Below are 20,662 nucleotides of genomic sequence, written 5' to 3'. Positions count from 1 at the left end.
GAAAACGCCCCATCACTATCATCTTGGTTTTGATGTTGCAGTTTTTTAATATTATTGTTCGCAATAAGAGAACTTTTGAAATCTTCAATATCAACCTCTTCTTCCTCCTCCGTAGTTTGGTTCTGCTCTTTCTTCTTGGAGGTTTTGGACCATGAACTTGCAATTACCCCCGCAGCACTACCAATCACAGCTCCAACGGCAGTTTTGTTATTCAAAATGCTTGGTTCAGGAGAAGCGGCGGCAGTGGAGTCATCATTTGTTAGTATGTTACCTCTCGCATTAGTAGACTTGATCTGAGGAATTGTATCTTTCAAAGAAGAGACTTCTTCAACGGTTTGACCTGCAGCATCATTTCTCAGTGAATTGTCCACAGACTTCTTCAATCCATTGACATTTTTAGAAAGTAGAGATCTCTCATCTTCTATTTTCTCTTCATCTTGTGGAGGTATACTAGCTTGTTTCTCAATCGAAACACCACTCAAAATTGGCCCATTTTTGATAGTAGGTTCTTCAGTCTTGACAGAGCCAGAGCTCTTAGGATTTTCCAACGCGGTAGTTACCTTTTTTTCCGTTTCAGAAAATCCAATGAACAAGTGTTCTGGAGATTCAGCTGATGAATCTTTCTGTTCAATCACGTTGTTGACTTTATTAGATGAAGAATTAACAACATGGGCTTTTGGACTAGCTTTTGGACTGGCCTTTGGGTTAACCTTTGGACTAGCCTTTGGACTAGCCTTTGGACTAGCCTTTGGACTAGCCTTTGGACTAACCTTTGGAGTGAACTGTGGGCTTGTCTTTGCACTTTGATCTTGTTCTTCAAACTGTTTCACCTTTGAGAGAATCGCCTGAGAAGATGATTTCCTCAGTCCTAGACCAGTTGCCTTTGTTGTCGAATTCGGTGATTTCACGATTTCTGGTGTAAAGCGTGCCATTACTGGACTAATATTCAAGGAAGGCTTGATATCGGAAGGTTGACCACCTTGGAAACGATCGAAACTTCTAGAAATTGATGGCGAATCCTTTGTCAAACGGAATGGCTTAGTACCAATATTGTTATCCATGTCTGTATTCAAAGATGGTGGAACTCCTGTTGTTGCTTGGTTGGAGCTGCTAACTGATCTTGAAGAAGACTTGGCCATTCTTAAAGGTCTGACCGGTGAGACCTCAGTATTACTGTCCAAGGTGGACTCACCAGAAAATCTCTTTGCATTGATTTGAGATGTAGAGGCCATAGCAGAAGCCACAGCAGAGTCCAAGTCGTTATTAAGTTTAACATCTGCAACAAGATCACAGACACTGAATACCACTTCAGATACTGCTCGTTGAATGATCAGTTTTGGCATAATCTCCGAGTACAATGTGAAATATCTTGTTGATGTGATTGCGTGTGATACCGATGCACGGATCAGCTCTGACTTGTCAGAGTTTGCAGCATATTTTGCAATTTTCGATGCATAATCCGAGATATAGGATATACAGTCGAAAAACACATCAGGACTCTGTACCAACGATGAGTCATTCAGTTTTATCAGAAATGATCTGACAGATTCCTGTAACTGAGTTAACAAGTTTGATGGAATCAATCCATCTCTAGAAACAAATTTTTCCATAGCTTCATCTGAAATGGTATCGAGAGCCAGATACTCTTCCACTTTTTGCACTTTCAACTGATCGTACTTTGCTTTCCAATCATCATCGTTAGTAAGGTCATACAACTGTGTAGAACGGGATTTCCCTTGGACTTCTTGGGCTTCCTGATCACCTTTAGAAGATATCTCGGATTCCAACTTGGCAATCTTATCCATCAAGTTGCCTTTAACCTCTTTAAGATTTTCATTTTCAGTTTCGAGCTTTTCTAATTTGGACTGTAACAATGCATTTTTCTGTTCAAGATCTGTGATCTTCTCGTCCATTTTTGTTCCTTCTGAAAGGAGTAACTCAATCTCTCTATCTTTGTTTCTACTTTTGGAAAATGATAACCCATGTTGCAGTCCACGAGACGTTTCTGTGACCGGAATATTTGTAGAATCGGCCTCTTTCAGAGGTAAAGTAGGAGAGGAACGCAGCTTCTTCTCATTCGCAGGTACCAGGGCTGGAATATCACCCTTGGATATCTCTAATGATTTTGTTTTCGTATGACTAGTGTTGAGAATCTTCAAAGAGTCATCTGGATCCTCCTCTTCCTCATCAGATGTCCATGTCATTTCGGCTTTGGTTGGAATCACAGATGAAGGTTGCAACGTCTTCAGTGTATTCTGTGGTTGTTTTACCTCCTCCATTGCAGAGTCGTCAACTGTCAAGTTGTTCGTGTTGTTCTTCGGTGGGGTTGAAGTGTTGTCCAAATCGTGTGCTTGTATTTCTGATACTGATCTGTCAGTAGTTTCTGGCACACCAGTCTGAACTCCATTTGGCACACCAGTCTGCGTAGCAGTTGGCAAAGTTGTTGGCGGTACCACAGGAGATCGAGCTTTACTCACAGGCTCCACGTTCTTCACTGGCTCATCCTCCCTAGGCAGGTGTAAGCCTCTTCGCTCAATCTCATAAAAGATATCGCTGACCAAGTCTCTAAACCTCCCCGGCTGCAAAGAACCCAACTTCTCTCTGGCTTCGTTTCTTTTCGGGTGAAACTTCGCCATGGGAAGTAGAAAGTCCGGCTCCTCCTGCGACTCGCTGATTCTTCTCTGCAACTCGTCGTACACGTCTGTACTCAACTCATAGAACTGTGTCATCGATAGCTTCAGGAGCTTTCCCCTAGCCTTAGCCGCCCTGTTGGGGTTCGACTTCTGAGGAGCCACAGACATCGAGAGAAACTGCTTCAGAGCATTGTAGTACTCCATGAGCCTCTCGTAGTGGTCGCTGGTTAAGGAAGACATCGCTCTCTCGCTTCTCGTGACCTTCTAACCTAGCCGCCGTGCTGTGTTTACGTCGATTAGATGGAAAACAATGAGGTCGAATCGAAGAGCAGCCGCGAGAGATTTTTTGGACGCGTTTTTTTCTTTCTTTGAGGCTTTAGACCGCAAAAAGGTGCTTTTGTGTTCGTGTTCCAGGTGGTGTTTACTCTTTGTGGATAATTTCCTATTTGGGCTGTTTACATTTGCGTGTGTTTGTTCTACGCGTCAGCGGTTTGTATGTAATCTTGTGTTGTTTATCTGATACTATGGACAATTAAGCGCCATACAAGGACGAAATTGATGTATGAGTCGAGATGCTATTAGAGGGGGGAAGTTAGTAATCACCGAGCTCCACAGCTCTCACTTTGGATTGGAAGGCATCCTTATCGAGATAACAACCTTTCAACCATCTTTCCCCGGACTGAGGGTCAAACTCGTCACGTGCGTGTAGCACTCTTCTGTTGTCGAAGATCACGCACGTACCTTCATCGGTCTTGAACTTGACCTTGTTCAGAGGATCGTTGATGAAGTCTTCAAACAGCTTCATACCACGGAGGAAGTCTTGGAAGATCTCGCTCTCCTTGGTGTTTGGCTCCAGGCCGTAGTCGTAAGGCGCTTGGAAAGGCGGTGAGTAGTTCACCTCTTCCAGGAACCCAGGCTGGGAAGTGAACTGACGCTCAACAACAAGAGGATGTGAATGGAAGTAGTGATGGCCATCTCTGTTGAAATGGAAGTTGATAGGAACGGTCTTCAGTGCTTCATAGGCAGCAGGGTCGACTTTGGCAACGTGCTTGGCTGCTGCAAAGGAGTCTGCAAAGACGTTCTCACCACCGGTGGCTCTGTTTCTAATACAGTGTAGCAGCTGTAAGCCCGGTGGAGACTGGTAATAGCAAAGGTCGTGGTGTAGTGGTAGGAACTTTGATGTGTATGCAATGTTAGTTGCGCCAGGCTTGGACTTCACGTCAAAGGTATATCCGTAAAACGTTGGTCTGATATAGCCAATTCTACCACCGATCTTGGAAACAAGGAGCTGTTTGTCTTGCTCCTCAGCAGAAAGATCAGGAATGTTACCAATCACAGCAAGTCCAAACTTGTGCATATCACGCACAACTTGTGCCAACGTTTCACGAGTGTTGATATAATCGTGATAGTCATAATATGGCAGCTGCGGATATTTGGACTCATCAGAAGGATCCCACAGTGTCACCAGATCCTCGTGGTATCTACCTCTGAATTGCGATTCTCTCGTCGAGTGCTTCTCCAAGAACTCCTTCGAGTATACGTACTCATCACCGTCAGACCATTTCACTTTGACGCTTGAATCGTTGACAACGCCCAGCTCAACAGGGAATACATCACCAATCTCACCAGTGGTGAACAGCTTTTGACCTGTGTTACCGTCAAGGGAGGTCTGGGACTCTGAAGCATCCCTCAGAAACGCATTTGTATAAGAGTATTTGACATTTCCCCCATCAAATGAGAACTGGATCGACCCCTGTGCTGGGGAAACATTCACAGAACCTTTGTTCACGGAGCTCGCAAGCTGTGAAACAGATCTCTTTGACTGAACTATCAATCTTCTCAACATTGCACTGGTTTAACCCAACTGTGCTATCCCTTCCATGGAGAAATTTGTGGGGTGAGTTTATCGGCACCAAATTTCAGACATGATGCGATCTCGGGAAGTTCACAGCGCAGACGAGGACATAAATGGTGTTTGGGTGTATGCGTGTGTCCGGGTGTTTACGTAAGCAGTCTATATGAGGTCCTCATTGATTTTATAGAAGTGATACAAGATGTGGCTACTTATGGAGCGAATCGGTGTCAGAGGTTGTTATTAAGGAGCATTCTTCATTCGTACTATACATGCAACTCATCCACGTGGCATCGTTTCATTGTTGTTGTTTGTTTTGTGGTTTCAACGGCCAAAGATGCCAAAGAACCCTTTCTTCTTATCAGATGAATTGGCCTCATTACCAGCTTGAGCTTTTGTAACAGCAGGTGTGGCTTGCTGTTGAGGTTGAGGTTGATCCTGCTGATGGATGTAGTTGAATGCAACGTCGAACAACACAGGTTTCACTGAGATGGGGGTCATGTTCAAGTTGACAATAGTTGAATCTCTTGTTAATCCCCTGGAGACGTCATCAGCAAGAGAGTCACTCGTGGAAGATTGGGAGAGCTGGGCTAAGATCTGTGAGTTTGTCACCAAGGTCTTGACCTGTGTATGTAACTCCTTCACGGTGTCTTCATTGATGAATTCGAATGGTATCGAGATCTTTACGTCTTCAAGGGATTCGCACACTTTTGAAGATAGCAAGAGTGACTCTTTGAATTGCTTCTGTGAAAAGTAGAAGTCTGCAATGTGTTTCAACTTCAAGGCGTTGTAGTAGTGTTTCATGCCTTGGAGAGTCTCGTATAACTCGTCATCGTTGAAAACACCAGGAATCTCTTCTAATGACTCAACTTCCTGGTTGATCTTGTCGAGTAACGTCAACGCCTCGGTAGGTTTAACAGTGCCCAAGAGTTTAACATTACGTCTTAACGAGGTCAGCACGTGGGTGTATTGAAGGTACGAGGTCAAGATCTCGTCATCCTCTTCCTTGATCTCGTTCTGTAACCACATACTATGTGATTCAGATGCCTGCGAGATCAAGTTGTTCAAAGTGTCAAAGTCATCCATGGATTCCAATGGACATGTCTGGATCTTGTAGAGGGTTCTGCCGAGAGAATCGTCTTTGATCTTGGCTGTGTACGATCTCCATTGCAATTCCTTGACAGATTTTGATTCACCAGAAGGTTTCAAGAATGAATCGTCAACAGAAGAGATCAACTGGTACACCCTTGAATCAGAGCGTAGCGAAACAACACTCTTTGCAACTTCGCCAATATCCGAGGAATAGTTCTTTGAGGACTTGTGAATAGCACCGATCAACAAAGAATCAATATCTGAGTCAATCACACCTTTATACTTCCCGAAGTTTTCGGCGTTTCCATGTTCCTCGAGGAACTGGAGCCCAACTCGTGCCAATGACAACTGGGCAATGGCACTGTCCCATTGCTTCAATGCCATTGACTGCTGGGCATTGATGAATTCCCTGTACACCAACAGCTCTAGCTCGTTGGTACTGTTGGCATCAATACCACCGACCAATTGAACCAAGGAGTCACACTCTTGAACTGATCTCTTCAACCTGGTGAGGAATAACTTGTGCTTAGCCCTGGTGTCCAACTTGGCATCCAACTGCGACAGGCTCTTCAGCTCCATCGCATAACAGAAGTCCCTCTCCAATGAAAGCAACGCAATGAGCCAATACTTGTAATCCTTACCAACATCCTCTGCACTGATGCTGTGATGTGAGTACTGTTTGGTCTTACGCTGTTGAATAGACAGGTACTTTCTCAGCTTGTGAACACGTCTCACAACCCTGGTACGGATGCGCTTGTAGTCCTCTGCATCTGCAACATTATGGTTGGCCCATGTGAGAGCAAAAGGAGAGTCCATTGTGATCGCTTTCCTCTCTAATCTGTCCCACTTTGACCAGCTAGAAATGTTGAATAAAGCTGTTTTCGTGTGGCCGTTTGTTCGTCGAAAGCCGTTGATCGAAATTTTCAGCTGGAAAAAATATTACGTAATACTTCGGTAGGTGATTATATAAGCATGGCACGTGTTTGGACATCGTTAAGTCACGTGATGCATGATGACCGAGGCCAGCTTCATCGAATTGAAATATTACAACTGTTCGATATCCCAGATCACTCACCAATTGTTCAGCAAGGACTTCACTGTGGAACTCACTATCACCCTCTCTCTCTATGAACTCCTCTGCTCTTCTTGTTGTGTACGTTTTGGGTATCTATGCCTCCTTCCTAACATGGGGTGCCTTGCAAGAACAGATCACATCGTATACACTCTCTGATGGCTCACAATTCAACGCACCGTTCGTGATCAATCTGTTCCAGAACTCCCTTGCGTGCCTTGTTGGGTTGTGCTTTGTTCAATTGACGTGTCCAAGAGTCCAAAAATTCCACTTAGACGTTGTTAAGCCGGTGTGTCTCGTGTCGTTGACCCAATCACTGAGCTCTCCACTGGGGATGATGAGTACTTCATACGTTGGCTATCTGCTATACACCTTGGCGAAGAGCTGTAAACTTGTTCCTGTTATGTTTGTCCATAAAGTGTGGTATAAGGAGAAGTTCCCCTTGTACAAATACGTTGTTGTTGGGATTGTAACTGTGGGTGTCTCGTTATTCTCCATTGGTGGTAAAGAGATGGACCACGGCGAACAGTTGTTGATAGGATTGGCCTTGTTGATGTCGAGTCTGCTATTGGATGGTGTTACAAATGCGACTCAAGACGTCATGTTCAAGAATCTGAAGCTCGATCCAGCACATTTGATGTTTTTGCTCAATTTTGTCAGTACGCTGTTGACCTTGGTGTATTGCACCGTTTCTGGCCAGTTAACATACTCAGTAAGTGTCTTTTACACAGATCCTAGGCTGATCTACGAGCTGATCTGCTACGGACTGTGTGGAGCACTGGGTCAGATCTTTATCTTTTTAACGTTACACAGGTTTGGGTCGCTCATTCTCATCACAGTCACGGTCACAAGGAAGATGATGTCGATGATGTTGAGTGTCATTGTCTTTGGACATAGGCTGACAGTGATGCAGTGGGCTGCTATATGTCTAGTGTTCTCTGGAGTTTCATTAGAGGCTTACTATAAATCGAGACCAAAGGTTAAGACTGCCTAAACAAAAGCTGGTTAAATAGATGATAAAAAGTTTGATACCGATTCGTTCAATACCGAGAATGACTCTGGCTTGGACTTGGAGCCACAGTTATGCGTAGCACCTGGAACAACCTTGGACTCTTTGCTCAAATACTGCGATGGTACAAATGAACTCCAATGCTCCACTAAGCTCTGCTTGTCGACAGTTGAAGGAACAAACTCGTCATCGCCAGAGTATAAGAACGCCAACGGCTTGTCTACTTTGCCAAAGGTCGAGCGTAGCTGTTCATCTGACAGGTCCGAGGAGAAGTAGTCGTCGTCTCCGCCTTTCAGGGACATCGACAGCCATCTATAGCACGTCATTGGAGCACCAAAGAACTTATCAGAGTACTCCCTTGGGATGATGTACTCTGCTCCGTGCGCCTCTTGCAACTTCAAGATGGCCTCATTTATACGTCCCAGTTCCTCGTGCCCCATCGACATCTCCATTGCTTCACGGTCGCTCACAGAGGCCTGCAGAATAACACCATCGACGTCCTTGCCATTTGTCAGTAGATAATGGATGCAGTCCTGCGTCCCTGTGGAATGGCCCATAAGGACGATTTTCCCCTTTTTCTCGCTCTTGAGGTATTGAACCAGCAGTGCCATCTCCTCCACGTCTCTGTCCAAGGAGCCCAGCCCCCAGCCTGTGTATGACGAGGAGAACAACAAGTTGTACACGCACCATCCTTGTGGGAGCGTAAGCCTCTCGACGTAAGGAACAGTTAACAGCCCATCGCCCAGTCCTCCGATGAAGATGAGCGCATTCTCACCGCCACCATCACCCAGCTCAAACGCCGTGACGTTGCTGCTGATCCTGTGCACCTGTCCCTTCACCACCATCGCTCAATTGGCCAAATCTAACGGGAACTTGAGGCAATTGAGAGAAGAAAGAGAAGAAAGACAAGACATAATACACGCATTGATGCGCTTTTTAACATGTCTCAGTGCTGCGCTTGCCCAATGCGGAAACTCGATGCGCTCCGCTGAAAGTTTCACATAGCATAGCCCACTGCAACAGCTTTCACTGCCAAATCAGAGAGAGAAATTACGTAGCCAGCATCAATTGATCGATGAGATGAGGTGCTTGGAGGTTCTGTTGTGCCGTATCACCGTGCTCTTCCCGAAGGTTCTTGTTGTTTCTCTCTATTCGTATGCTCTATACGTTGAAACGGTTGATATTGTGTTCCTGAAGGACGGTATTCTATGGAGCGTTGGTGGAGCAATCAGTTTGATACTGTACGCCTATGGGCTATACACCTACTTCCAGGTGGTCCGGATTGGCTGTGGATCACCGTTGGACTTCCCTGAGCTGTGTACGGGGCTCGAAGAGGACTCGTCGTTCCAGAATGAGCCTCCGCAGTTCATATCGGAGAGGTCGATACAGGTGAAGTCTGCTGGTACGCTGCGATACTGTAAGAAGTGTCATTGCTGGAAGCCTGATAGAAGTCACCATTGCTCCAGCTGCAACAGGTGCCAGCTGAAGATGGATCATCATTGTCCTTGGTTTGCTCAGTGCGTTGGCTACCGCAATTACAAGTTCTTTATCCAATTCCTCATATGTACGGTGCTCTATTCGCTTGTGAACCTGGTGATCAGTGGGATCGACATCTACGACTTCTTCAAGTCAGAGAAGTATAAGGAGGTCACTATCCTGCTGAATGTGATACTGCTCGGTGTGCTTGCGCTGACGATGTTCTTTGCAGTAGGAGTGTTCATGGGCTTCACGCTGTACTTCCTCTTCCATAACATGACCACGATAGAACACTACGACATGGTGCGCTATAGGAACAATTTGAACTTGATCAACGATGCCTACTATTCATTGTCTCAGCAGCCGAACTCGGATACCATGGGCAATGCCTTTGACTTGGGCTGGAAGCAGAATTGGCGTGAAGTTATGGGTGCAAACTGGCTAGAATGGATCAAACCGAGTGAGAACCAGTACAAAAGAATGGACTACTACGATAACAGAGGGCTATACTTTGACGTTGATAACGAAGTCCTGACAAAGTTGCAGAGGAACACTGCTCTACAACAACAGCTCTTAGATCAATTGAGACAAGTCCAGTCGAGACAGTGATCGGTCATCTATTCAACGAACACGCTCAACACGTTCAATCTCTTTCTAAGGGAATCAACTTGTTGTTTGGCTAAACTGTCACGTTTGGCAAACATCTTCTCCAATCTTGTGAATTCCTTTGAAAAGAAGGCCTCCTCACCATTGAGCAACTTGTTCAAGAGCTTCTTATAGTACTCTTGGCCTGCTTCCAAGGAATCAACAACAGACTTGATTGCAGCTTGCTGTTCTTCACCCTCCAGTTGCAACAGCTCCTTCACCTTTGCATCCAGTTTGTCAAAACGACCAGCTTGCTCATCAAGAGTACCATCAACGGTTCTGTGTGTACCGGAGACTTCGTTGACCCAGTTAACCAGCCCGTCAATACTTCTATAACTGCCAAATGGAATGACCTCCGGGTTGTTCTTCTTGAAAGTAAGAATGGTTGGGAAACCTGGAACCTCGTATCTCGCCTGAAGCTCCTTTGCTGGACCGTCAGTGGTGGACACCTCGGCAATGATAATGTCATCATCATCTTTGAAAATGGTAGCCAACTTCTCCCACTCAGGGTGTAAGTTCTTACAGTGTCCACACCAGGACGCTGTAAACACAACGTAAACGTCCTTACCACTCTGTAACAACACTTCGTCAAAGTCCAAATCGGACACTTGGACGATATCGCTCTTGATCTCAGGGATGTAGACATATTCGTGGGTGTTTTCGCCGATGAACTTCACAAGCGCATCGTGCTCTCTGTCTCCTGAATAGTCAACAGGGTCACTCAAGTCCTTTCTAAACAGCTTCAGAGTAGGGAACCCTTGGATGCCAAATTGAGAACAAATGACTCTATTCGCTTCACACTCAATTTTGGCAATCTGGACGTCAGAGTTTTGGTAAGTTTCACCCAGCTTCTCATACTTCGGTGCCAGACTCTTACAGTGACCACACCAGCTGGCGTAGAACTCGACAAGTGTGTCCTTTCCACTCTCGTAGACAACTTGATCAAAGTTATCGCTTGTCAAGTCGATAACTTCAGCAGTTGCTAGAGACGCTAACCCAGCAATTAAAACACCAATTGAAAGCTTCATAGTGATGCTCGTAGTCTTATATCTTCAGCAGGGCTTCGAGATTGGATCAAAACAGCACCAGAGGGTGGATTGTAGTGTTCTTCGGCGATGAAACCAACGTGTCTTGAAGACACGTATTAGTTGGTGAAGCTAAGCCGGGTGTGCAGGTGTGCGGGTGTACAGGTGTGTGCGGACTTAACGGACGCGTTCGGAGTTAAGCTTATGTAATCAGCGCAGGGCTTACGTTCCCGGTGGACTGGTTGTCCCGGCAACGATTAACCATATACTGTTCGCTTTATCCTCCTTGTTTAAAACGCTTCTGCTCTCTTCAACAGAAGCTGTGTTACCGTGCTGTTCACCGAGGAGCCTATTTCAGGCCGTTTATCGTGTGTGGTGTCCCCCCAGTGTCGTGATATGTCCTTTGATTGGCTCATTTGTCAGTAATTACTATATATAATTCCTCTCTAATGCGCCCGTTGTCTCTTTCAACATGAGAGCTTTCTCTCGCTGAACGTATATAAACATCCCAATCAGCTTTTCTCTTTATCCACTACGCTCTTCTCTCACTATATCATTAGTAACCGTCAGAGTATGTCCGTTCTTGCAAACGATACACGTATTGTCTCGACCAGGGAGGCCCTTGACAGAGTAACGTCCCAAGCATCTTTCTTCGATAACGTGGTTGTTAGAACTTTGGATGCTTATCAGACGCTATTCCTCAGTTTTGCTACAGAGTTCTGTGCGAGAGCGTTGGAAAAGATGCTGTCATCCAGAGGAATCATGTTGATTCCTGCAATTACCCTTGATTGCTTCTTCTGCATGTTTGGCTTTGTCACTGCAGTAAAGATCACAATGATCAAAGTTGTGCTCATAATTGCACATAATTCGACCCGTCCGGTGACTCCACCAGGCCCTGGGAGCACAAAGCGTCAGTCAGTGACCATCAACAAGATTGGAGCCGTTGAATTGATCGATTTTATCGACTTCCTGATTCCTGCAGAGGTTGCAGAGCACATTGTCATTGGCTTTGGTGTCATTCCAAAGAATAGTGTTTATCACCTGGACGACGAAACGTTACAGCTGGAGTTTCAGAAGTATGGCTACGAATCTGTGCAGCAGCTGGTACTGTTTGACAATACAGAGGGCTCAAGGGGTTATAGGAATGTGTTGTTCGATGCATTCTATGCAGTACACACAGATGGGTTCCATAGTTTGGTGCTTAGTGCCATCTTTGGCCCATTGGGCTTGCTGGAAGCCGTGTCCAGCGCACACTGGAACAATGGCTCCTTTGAGCCAACGAACGGGCTAAGCACGGAGTGGTGTACCCTGTCAAGCTTCGTAAAGAAGGAAGTTGACGATGATTACCTCAGTGCCTATAGAACCCGTTTATCAGCAGCACAGGAGTCAGCGGAGTTCAACGGGTGCATTTCCGGCTCAATTGACAGTACAATTGGATATGGCCAATACTGGAGCAACTCAATTGGAGGTGTGAATGGTGATTGTAACTGTTAAACAGAGGCATAACATCCCATATCGTGTTATATGACTGAGATGCAATTTTGGCGCAATAATGGCTCTAGTTTTCCAGATCGGGTAATTACGCTCGTATAGAGCGAAAAACAAACCCGCTGCTTCGCCAATTTTTCACCGAATTTTTCTCGTTTGGCGCGATGTATTTCCTAAACCGGAAATAAAGGGATAAGCAGCGCCGACCTCTGAACGAGTTTTCGAAATTTTGTTCAGACGAATCGTTTGATAAAACACATCAACACGGTGGTAAAATACACGAAAGAGCACCTTCCGTTGAAACGAGAATGGGTAAATTACTCCAATTGGCTCTTCATCCCGATGAATTGGCGTCTATCGTCCAATTGTATGTGATCTGATTGTGCTTTCGTGCCCATGTTACTGACCTGGTGTGTAGTAAGCTGTTCAGAAAGAACGAGAATGCTCGTAATCCAGCCACGGAATCAGCTGAGTTGATCCGTTGTTATGAACTGTTGAACTTGACGTCGCGCTCATTTGCTGCTGTGATCGAGGAACTGCACCCCGAGCTGCGTAACGTGATTATGGTGTTCTACTTGGTGTTGAGGGCACTGGACACTGTTGAAGATGACATGAGCATTGAAAACAGTGTCAAACTCCCCGTGCTGAGACAATTCCACGAGAAGCTCGACACAAAGGACTGGACGTTTGACGGCAACTCGCCAAATGAGAAGGACAGATGTGTTCTTGTGGAGTTTGACCGTATCTTGGGCCAGTACCATGAACTGAAGCCTCAATATCAGAAGGTTATAAAGGAGATCACCGAGAAGATGGGCAACGGTATGGCTGACTACATCGAGAATGAGAACTTCAACAGCAACGGGCTGTTGACCATCGAGGATTACGACTTGTACTGCTATTACGTTGCCGGGCTGGTGGGCGACGGCCTGACCCAGCTCATCGTGCTGGCCAAATTCGGCAACTCTGAGCTGTCGTCGAACAAGCAGTTGTTCAAATCCATGGGGTTGTTCTTGCAAAAGACCAACATCATCAGAGACTATGAAGAAGACCAGGTTGACGGCCGTGCATTCTGGCCAAAGGAGATCTGGGGGAAGTACGCCAATGAGCTGTCCGACTTCATGAAACCAGAGAACCAATCCCAAGGGCTGTGGTGTATCTCTGAGCTTGTGTGCAATGCTCTGGACCATGTCATTGACGTGCTACAGTACCTAGCATTGGTTGAAGAACAGACAAGCTTCAACTTCTGTGCCATTCCGCAAGTCATGGCCATCGCTACCCTTGAGCTCGTCTTCCAGAACCCCCAGGTACTCACACAGCATGTAAAGATCAGAAAGGGAACCACCGTGTCCTTGATCTTGGAGAGCAGAACCTTGGAAGGCTGTGCCAGAATCTTCAGACGTTATTTGAGAAAGATCCACCACAAGTCCCACCCTTCAGACCCAAACTACCTGAGACTGGGCATCACCATTGGTAAGATTGAGCAGTTCCTCGATGGCATGTACCCCCACTACGTCCCAAAGGGCATCACTCCTCAGACCACCTCCATCAGAACACAGGTTGTGAAGAGATTACAGCTGGATGAGCCTATGAAGAGGGATATCGACGAGGAGATACTCAAGACAAGGATCCTGCTGTTGTCTCTCGGCGTCGCAGTGTTTGGAGTTGTATATGGAGTAGTTCGTATCATTTAGGTCCCTGTAATTTGATAAAGATATAGTATGAGTACAAGTTGATCTGTAGTGCTTCGGTACAGTGAACGCGATCTGGACCTTCGCTAAGGCTCTGGTAAATCCCGAATCACCGGTACCTTCACGATCAACTTGCGCTGCGCGGCCCGTCGGGTGTTGACTTTAATGCCTGGTCCTTCGTTTAATAGGATGATGATGATTTTTGAAAGTAACGAAACCAACGCTTAAAAAAGTTTTGTAAAACTGTAGCGTGAGATTTCGTATGTGTAGTTGCAAATGTGTGTATGGTGTGGACCTGTTAGAATGATACTAATCTGAGTCCTGTTAGTATGAAAAAGATCCATCTAGCACTTTATGAATTGAAAGAGGACATCTCAAAGATCAAAAATCACTCTTGCACAGAGTATTCATAAAAGTAAAGCGACCTGTAGACCTTTCCCTTACACTGAAATTGAAGTCTGTACTGCTGTTATTGCTTCTGCGCACCACGGCAAACACATTAGCCTCTGGTAATAAAGAAGGACAATGTTCTGCATTTTTTCGTGCCGTTGGTTCAATATTGGTAAATTCAACAATGGTCTCATCTCTTGCCAATCCCATCTCTGTAATTTCCTGTCGACCCATTTTCTAGCGGTATATAACAGCTGTGCATAACGATTGTTTTGAGAGAGGAATTCACCAATTTTGCTAATGTAGTCCTCAAGTTTATCATATTCTTCATCATTTCGAAGAACACCTCTAAGCAATTCAAGATGACGATTTGTAGCTAATCCTGGATCTAGTGTAAAAATCACTGTAAACTTCTCTTGGCCATTTTCTTGAGCTATCATGCCATCAACTCTATGGAATAAACGTCCGTTGATGTGATTGAATAAGTTCCATTTCTCGAATCACCGGTGCTGTTAGAACCCAAGGATGATATCAAAAGAACTGTATTGATTGTTCGAGAATATTTGGAAGTGATTGGATCCAATAATATATCCTTCATGTACTGTGGAGGCTCTTTGAATATGTCACAGAGTAAAACTTTTCCCCCATCACAACAAAAAGATGGTCATTCAGTATCGATAAGAAGACCATGGCAATAATCACAACACTTTTCAAGGCAACCTGGATTTAACTCCAAGTTATGTGCTCTCCATGGTCTTCGCTCTTGCTGTTGTTCATAAACTGGATCATCATTCTCCTTAAAACCGTCGGTGTCATCCTCGATGATGTGTTCAAAGCAGGGATCATAATCAAAAACACCATCACATCTAATTTCTTCTAATCCTCTATCTGTCACCTCTGCCTTGTTTCTTCGTCTACCTCTCATTATATCAGGCATAGTTTCATTATCAAGTTCAGGTTCAGGTTCAGTTAATGGCGGCTGTCGTGGTACATCTGTGATCTCTGCACGGGTATTCTGTTACAGACCTTGGAGGTTTCTTCGCTCCATACCCTCTTCTCATACCATCTCAGTTAGCCTATCTCAATAATTACCGAGTCTTCTTGTTTTGTCGTGCCTCCATTAGTTTGAACTTGCCGCTGTGGTTCTGGATTAGCCGCTGATGTTTCTTCACCAAGCTAAGGCCATCGTTGGAAGGTTCCAATGAGAGTTCTCCGGCGCTTCCTTGGTTGTCCTCCAGCCGTTCTTATTTACCTGCTTAATCCTTTGTTTATGGTCATTGTTTGGTGATGTTTTTAATGTTGTGTATAAAGCTGTATTTGTTTTGTGTCATTTCTGTGTTGATAAGAATTCAAAATGTAAACAATGCCAGAATTGGAAACATCCTTACATTTTTACGATTGCTAGGGCAACGAGGAGCCAGAATTATATATAAGAACACATATGGTGTGGACCATTTTGGAAACACTACTGATCCAATCAAGTTAAAAGTCAGTATATATGACAATGTAGATCAGTTATATGGTATGACAGTTCCAGTTCTCCCAAATTTTGTTTCGTTGTTGACAGATAAGCAAATCTATGTGTTTTCCTTGATTATACCATACAAACTATGAATAGTTATGTCTCAGAAACCATGAAAGATCATATGTTCATACTTTATCCATCTCTTAATTCGGGTAAGAGCTACATTGTGATACACTTTGGGAAAATTTGAAGGGGAGTTGCTATTTTTATTAGTATCATTCTAATTCTAATGGAAAAAACATAATCCCCGTGCGATAATGATTTATGCCTTATACGCAATTGCTGGGGAAAAGGCATATACGAGGCAAATGGCTCACATATTCCTATTCACGCTGAACTGTGCAAAGGCCTCTCAACTGAGGTCGATAGCAGATGCCGTTGGAAGAAGTCTTCCTGAGGAGTCGCCTGATCTGTTCGTATTTGGGTTCCAGGAGCTCGTGGAACTTCTGCCCTCGCTGACCCCTGGTGTTGTAGATGAAGAGCTGAGCCAGCTGAAGGCTCTGATTGCGACGACGATCGAGGAGAAGTATGGCATTGAAGTCTTCAAGAGCGTGAACAGCTCTGTGGGTGCTATTGGGAGCTTTGTGCTGAGTGTAGGCCCAATTGAGAGTGTGCTTGAGGCCTCAACCACCTGTGGACTGATGTACTCATCGCTGAAGGGTGGATGTGGCCTCCGCATCAAGTACAACCACCAGTACTACACCTTTGTCACGGCACATCTGAGTGCCAATGAGGGCCAACTGGCGAGACGTATCCAAGACTCGACAAAGGTGTTGAGGGGGCTACAATTCGGTGATGGATGGTCTGTTCTTAGACCCCAGTCGCATGTGTTCTTTATGGGAGATTTGAACTTCAGGTCACGGTCGGGCGATGCCTTGCTCAGCAATGACGAGCTGATTCCAAGCATGAGCCGTGGCGAGTGCTTCCCTGGGTTCGACGAATGTGCCATTGCTTTCAAACCTACTTATAAGTTCAACATCGGAACAGACACCTACAACAAGAAGAGAATCCCATCATGGTGTGATCGTATCCTCTTCTTGAAATACCCACGGATTGTTAAATCTGAGTACCAATCTGCTCCTGTGCTGACATCTGACCACCACGCAGTGTATTTGGATCTAACAGTCGATCAACTACCAGCCGAGGCTGTCTCTACAAGAGGTCAAATAACATCACAAGCTGGTGAAGTCGTTGATATGTCGTTAAGCACAACAGTTCAACTCGATGCCATTCTCAGGCTGGTTGGCGATTTTGTCGTTTGGAAATCGCTCTGGTTGACTCGGACCACACTGGGACGGGTGCTACTGTGTACTTTGGTGCTTGGATTGTGCTATATGGTTCTATAACTGGCTCTATAATTACAGCTTACCATCACCACTTTGTAGTGCCACGTGACTGTGCACGTGCCCATTAGCTCATCGCACGTGATATCACTCGGGTGTCACGTGATCTCAAGCGTGGTGTCCGGGTGTCTCCTCCACGATGTCCGCCATCGAAGCATCCACCACTTTTTTCCACTCCTTCGAAATGACCTTTTTCCCAACAAAACTTCCCCCTTCCTCCCTTCTTCTTCCTCTTCTTGTTCCCCTACACCAATTGATTACACAGATGGCTTACACTACTCGCCAAATCGGTGCAAAGAACACCTTGGACTACAAGGTGTACATTGAGAAGGATGGTCAACCAGTCTCTGCTTTCCACGACATTCCGCTCTACGCTGATGAATCCAAGCAGATCCTTAACATGATTGTTGAGATTCCAAGATGGTCCAATGCCAAGTTGGAGATCTCCAAGGAACAAGAGTTGAACCCAATTATCCAGGACACCAAGAAGGGTAAGTTGAGATTTGTCAGAAACGTGTTCCCTCACCACGGTTACATCCACAACTATGGTGCGTTCCCACAGACCTGGGAGGACCCAAACCAGACCCACCCAGAGACCAAGGCCAAGGGTGATAACGATCCATTGGACGTCTGTGAGATTGGTGAGGCTGTTGGTTACACCGGCCAGGTCAAGCAAGTGAAGGTTCTTGGTGTCATGGCGTTGTTGGACGAAGGTGAGACCGACTGGAAGGTGATTGTCATTGACGTCAACGACCCATTGGCTCCAAAGTTGAACGACATTGAGGACGTTGAACGTCACTTGCCAGGTTTGTTGAGAGCCACCAACGAATGGTTCAGAATCTACAAGATCCCAGATGGAAAGCCAGAGAACCAATTTGCATTCTCCGGTGAGGCCAAGAACAAGAAGTACGCTGAGGAAGTCATCCGTGAGTGTTCTGAGGCCTGGGAGAAGTTGATCAAGGGTCAAACCTCCCCAGATGGTATTGCATTGACAAACACCACTTTGGACGGCACTGATTCATTCTCTACTTCTGTTGCAGTTCCAGCTGGTGAGGATTTGAAGGATGCTCCAATTGACAAGTCCATCGACAAGTGGTTCTTCATCTCTGGTGCATCCGCTTAAAATTAGTGTTTCCTAAATACATAATAGTCTGCCCTGGGCAAGCGAGATGTAGCTCACACGCCTTTTTCGTCCCGTTCATCACTGTGGAGGCTGTTCTTCCTCCGCCTGCTCCGCCTGCTCCGCCTGCTCCGCCTTCTCCTCTGCCTGTCCATCCTCCTGTTTGCTACCAAGATGAGGGAATGTCTTGTACACCAGGAAACCTGCAATCGCAACAACAACTGAAGCACCAATAACCACGAGGGACTGCTTTCTGTTAACCTTCAAGCTCATTTCGAGTACTTTAATCCGTGTGTGCGTGGATGGTGTGTGATTTCTGGGAGATTTCGCCCTGGCTCGTTGCCATTGAGGAGGAAAACGGGGAAAGAGATAAGGAATTGGTCATTGATATATATACACCATCATCCAGCACTGATATCCTCATCGGTATTTGGATTTGATTTTCCGCTATAAGTTTCCTGATCGGGAAAGAACATCCGATGGTCTGAGGCCACCTGTGGTTACTGCAGTTACCCATGTTACCGCCGCAACGGGTTAAAATCACAAGGCCACAAACCGCCTGAAAACGTAAACAAAGCGATGGAGGGCATAACGTTGAATGTTTTGATTTGTTTTGATCTGATTTGTCCGGTTGAACTGCTTCAGCATGGACAGAGAGCAGAGGAAAGAGCAGAGGACTCGTGGTGCTGGGTATGGGGATCTCGTGTAAACGCGTTGTTCGTGATGATTGAATACTAACAGCCGGTGTGTGTGCTTGCTTTAAAGATCACGTCGATTGCAGACCGATGATGTTGTTATAAAGACTCCCAAGCAGTGGCTACCAGTGTCGCAAGACCCTGGAGCGCTGATTACTGAGGAGCGGAGTCAAATGAATAGCCCCTTGATGTATAGGAGGTTTGGTGTGGACATGGATGACCCGTATTTTAACAATTACGGTGATGACATGGACGTCAATGTTGAGCACCCGAGAACACCGAGGACGACGTTTGAGCCCGTCCTGAATAGCGGTAATAGGTCCATCGTTTCAGCGAAGGCGTCTCCTAATAAGAAGAGGAAGAGGATAAGGCTCGCCAAGTATGACGGCGACGATTCTGATGTGTATGGTGATGACTATGACGAAGATGACGAAAATGACGGTGACGGTGACGGTGACGACGATGATGACGATGATTATGGCAGCGGAGACGAGGGGAAGGTTAGGATCTCGAGACTTCCAACTTCAAGTGCAAGACTCACCAGTGTTGATCTTGTTATCCATCTTTTACAGTCAAGTAGTGCTTTTAGGTGTAAAGCTCTAGTTGGAGCCACAGTTGAACACCTATTGGACATATTAGATTTGAACATGGTTAACAACCATTATAGTTACAAGATTCAGGACTTACAGAACGAGAAGAAGTCGTTGAGAAGAGAAATACTCAGAGTAAGAGAGGAGGTGTCCAGGAAGAGCTCTCAATTGGAGCAGCAGAGGTTGAGGTACTCACGTCTAAGAAAGTTACTGTGTGCCAAATGGAGGTTTAACGGGAAGCTGGAGACGACGAAAACGCAGGTGAGACCCCAGATACTGGAAAGACTCAACAGGCTGAACAACGTATACGACCCACATTGGAATCTAGTGACAAGGCTAAGTCTACTCAACGAAAAGTTACAAGAACTGGACCAACAATCACAATAGTAAGTGTGTTGTGTGTATAAAATGATGTGAGTGAATGATACATTGAATCTGTGTTGTATGTACTAATTTCCCTCAATCATCTTCAATGAGTGCAAGGATCATTCTGTATAGGTAGTAGAAGAATAGGAACAGATGGAATCCCAATTTGATGAAGGACTCCTTCTTTTGCTTGTTCAAAGTTCTGAAGATTTCAGTGGCATCCAACAAGTGGTTGTTCTTGGTGATCTTCATCGCGTTGAAGACAACCAATGGCAAGTTCAGCAAGAACGTGAACCAGTGTCCTGTGATCAAGAACAGGAACGTTAAGAAGGCGTGTACTGCTGCCTCTGGAACGATGTACTTGTTCAACTTGTTACACAGCTCAATCGGGTTGATGTAATCACACTCCAAATCTCCGTACATAATGGTGAAGAACACCTGAAGGAAAAGATTCACTGCGTTGATGACAACAGCAGAGATAAAGAGGAAAGTACCGGACATCTCTTTCTTTGTTTCTGATGGCTTTTTCCGCTCGCTTTTGGTCGAATCTGACTGGGTTTGTTTATCTAAAAAGCTGTCCAGCTTTGATGATTTTTTTCCTTTTTTGCTAAAAGCGAAACGGAAAAATCCCTGAAAAATTTTTTGCGAGAAAT

At 45.4% G+C, this 20,662-nt stretch overlaps 15 protein-coding genes across 15 annotated transcripts in view; 7 read left to right on the top strand and 8 right to left on the bottom strand.

Annotated features, from left to right (window-relative positions):
• SPA2 (Spa2p) overlaps positions 1-2,931 on the bottom strand; it is a gene marked incomplete at its 3' end in the record, with an annotated part of 4,223 nt that extends 1,292 nt beyond the window's left edge. The window contains exon 1 of the mRNA XM_020217417.1: positions 7-2,931. Within this exon, the coding sequence (XP_020068679.1) occupies positions 7-2,873 (2,867 nt within the window). The 5' untranslated portion in view covers positions 2,874-2,931. The remainder of the gene's footprint in view (positions 1-6) is intronic.
• A 187-nt stretch (positions 2,932-3,118) lies between these two features.
• On the bottom strand, positions 3,119-4,523 carry CYBJADRAFT_169264 (gamma-butyrobetaine hydroxylase). The gene has a single exon (XM_020215700.1). It carries the CDS (start codon positions 4,477-4,479, stop codon positions 3,226-3,228), a length of 1,254 nt encoding a protein of 417 aa, XP_020068678.1. The 5' UTR covers positions 4,480-4,523; the 3' UTR covers positions 3,119-3,225.
• Positions 4,524-4,653: 130 nt separating this feature from the next.
• SRP68 (signal recognition particle subunit SRP68) lies at positions 4,654-6,453 on the bottom strand. The gene has a single exon (XM_020215699.1). The coding sequence runs from the start codon at positions 6,391-6,393 to the stop codon at positions 4,810-4,812; it is 1,584 nt and encodes a 527-aa protein (XP_020068677.1). The 5' UTR covers positions 6,394-6,453; the 3' UTR covers positions 4,654-4,809.
• A 247-nt stretch (positions 6,454-6,700) lies between these two features.
• Positions 6,701-7,581, top strand: HUT1 (UDP-galactose transporter HUT1; the record flags this gene model as incomplete). Its single annotated transcript, XM_020217219.1, has 2 exons — positions 6,701-7,510; positions 7,563-7,581. The coding sequence occupies exons 1-2, from the start codon at positions 6,705-6,707 to the stop codon at positions 7,579-7,581; spliced, it is 825 nt and encodes a 274-aa protein (XP_020068676.1). The 5' UTR covers positions 6,701-6,704.
• CYBJADRAFT_191785 (DUF1749-domain-containing protein) lies at positions 7,580-8,503 on the bottom strand (the record flags this gene model as incomplete). The annotated part of the gene is made up of 1 exon (XM_020217416.1): positions 7,580-8,503. The coding sequence occupies one exon, from the start codon at positions 8,501-8,503 to the stop codon at positions 7,655-7,657; it is 849 nt and encodes a 282-aa protein (XP_020068675.1). The 3' UTR covers positions 7,580-7,654.
• Positions 8,504-8,768: 265 nt separating this feature from the next.
• Positions 8,769-9,710, top strand: PFA3 (palmitoyltransferase PFA3; the record flags this gene model as incomplete). The annotated part of the gene is made up of 1 exon (XM_020212194.1): positions 8,769-9,710. A coding segment is annotated over one exon (942 nt), but the record flags the coding sequence as incomplete, so codon positions are not given.
• Positions 9,711-9,751: 41 nt separating this feature from the next.
• Positions 9,752-10,807, bottom strand: CYBJADRAFT_131188 (protein disulfide isomerase; the record flags this gene model as incomplete). The annotated part of the gene is made up of 1 exon (XM_020212968.1): positions 9,752-10,807. One exon carries the CDS (start codon positions 10,805-10,807, stop codon positions 9,752-9,754), a length of 1,056 nt encoding a protein of 351 aa, XP_020068673.1.
• Positions 10,808-11,129: 322 nt separating this feature from the next.
• Positions 11,130-12,749, top strand: CYBJADRAFT_169262 (uncharacterized protein). The gene has a single exon (XM_020215698.1). The coding sequence runs from the start codon at positions 11,378-11,380 to the stop codon at positions 12,296-12,298; it is 921 nt and encodes a 306-aa protein (XP_020068672.1). The 5' UTR covers positions 11,130-11,377; the 3' UTR covers positions 12,299-12,749.
• On the top strand, positions 12,601-13,983 carry ERG9 (bifunctional farnesyl-diphosphate farnesyltransferase/squalene synthase; the record flags this gene model as incomplete). Its single annotated transcript, XM_020212961.1, has 2 exons — positions 12,601-12,659; positions 12,711-13,983. 2 exons carry the CDS (start codon positions 12,601-12,603, stop codon positions 13,981-13,983), a joined length of 1,332 nt encoding a protein of 443 aa, XP_020068671.1.
• Positions 13,984-14,199: 216 nt separating this feature from the next.
• Positions 14,200-14,922, bottom strand: CYBJADRAFT_29779 (uncharacterized protein). Its single transcript, XM_020217643.1, has one exon. It carries the CDS (start codon positions 14,808-14,810, stop codon positions 14,421-14,423), a length of 390 nt encoding a protein of 129 aa, XP_020068670.1. The 5' UTR covers positions 14,811-14,922; the 3' UTR covers positions 14,200-14,420.
• A 1,281-nt stretch (positions 14,923-16,203) lies between these two features.
• INP54 (phosphoinositide 5-phosphatase INP54) lies at positions 16,204-17,241 on the top strand (the record flags this gene model as incomplete). Its single annotated transcript, XM_020213836.1, has 1 exon — positions 16,204-17,241. One exon carries the CDS (start codon positions 16,204-16,206, stop codon positions 17,239-17,241), a length of 1,038 nt encoding a protein of 345 aa, XP_020068669.1.
• A 248-nt stretch (positions 17,242-17,489) lies between these two features.
• Positions 17,490-18,711, top strand: IPP1 (inorganic diphosphatase IPP1). Its single transcript, XM_020217543.1, has one exon. It carries the CDS (start codon positions 17,504-17,506, stop codon positions 18,359-18,361), a length of 858 nt encoding a protein of 285 aa, XP_020068668.1. The 5' UTR covers positions 17,490-17,503; the 3' UTR covers positions 18,362-18,711.
• On the bottom strand, positions 18,338-18,711 carry CYBJADRAFT_169261 (uncharacterized protein). Its single transcript, XM_020215697.1, is given in 2 exon segments — positions 18,338-18,472; positions 18,491-18,711. 2 exon segments carry the CDS (start codon positions 18,629-18,631, stop codon positions 18,440-18,442), a joined length of 174 nt encoding a protein of 57 aa, XP_020068667.1. The 5' UTR covers positions 18,632-18,711; the 3' UTR covers positions 18,338-18,439.
• Positions 18,712-18,948: 237 nt separating this feature from the next.
• On the top strand, positions 18,949-20,066 carry CYBJADRAFT_29695 (uncharacterized protein). The gene has a single exon (XM_020217642.1). It carries the CDS (start codon positions 19,227-19,229, stop codon positions 20,028-20,030), a length of 804 nt encoding a protein of 267 aa, XP_020068666.1. The 5' UTR covers positions 18,949-19,226; the 3' UTR covers positions 20,031-20,066.
• CYBJADRAFT_169260 (cornichon family protein) lies at positions 20,008-20,627 on the bottom strand. Its single transcript, XM_020215696.1, has one exon. It carries the CDS (start codon positions 20,508-20,510, stop codon positions 20,103-20,105), a length of 408 nt encoding a protein of 135 aa, XP_020068665.1. The 5' UTR covers positions 20,511-20,627; the 3' UTR covers positions 20,008-20,102.
• Between the last annotated feature and the right edge of the window lie 35 nt (positions 20,628-20,662).

The sequence above is a fragment of the Cyberlindnera jadinii genome (genome assembly GCF_001661405.1).
Source record: "Cyberlindnera jadinii NRRL Y-1542 unplaced genomic scaffold CYBJAscaffold_15, whole genome shotgun sequence".
NCBI lineage: Eukaryota > Fungi > Ascomycota > Saccharomycetes > Phaffomycetales > Wickerhamomycetaceae > Williopsis > Williopsis jadinii.
Note: the sequence above shows the minus strand (reverse complement) of the source record. Positions and strands in the feature narration are given on the sequence as shown.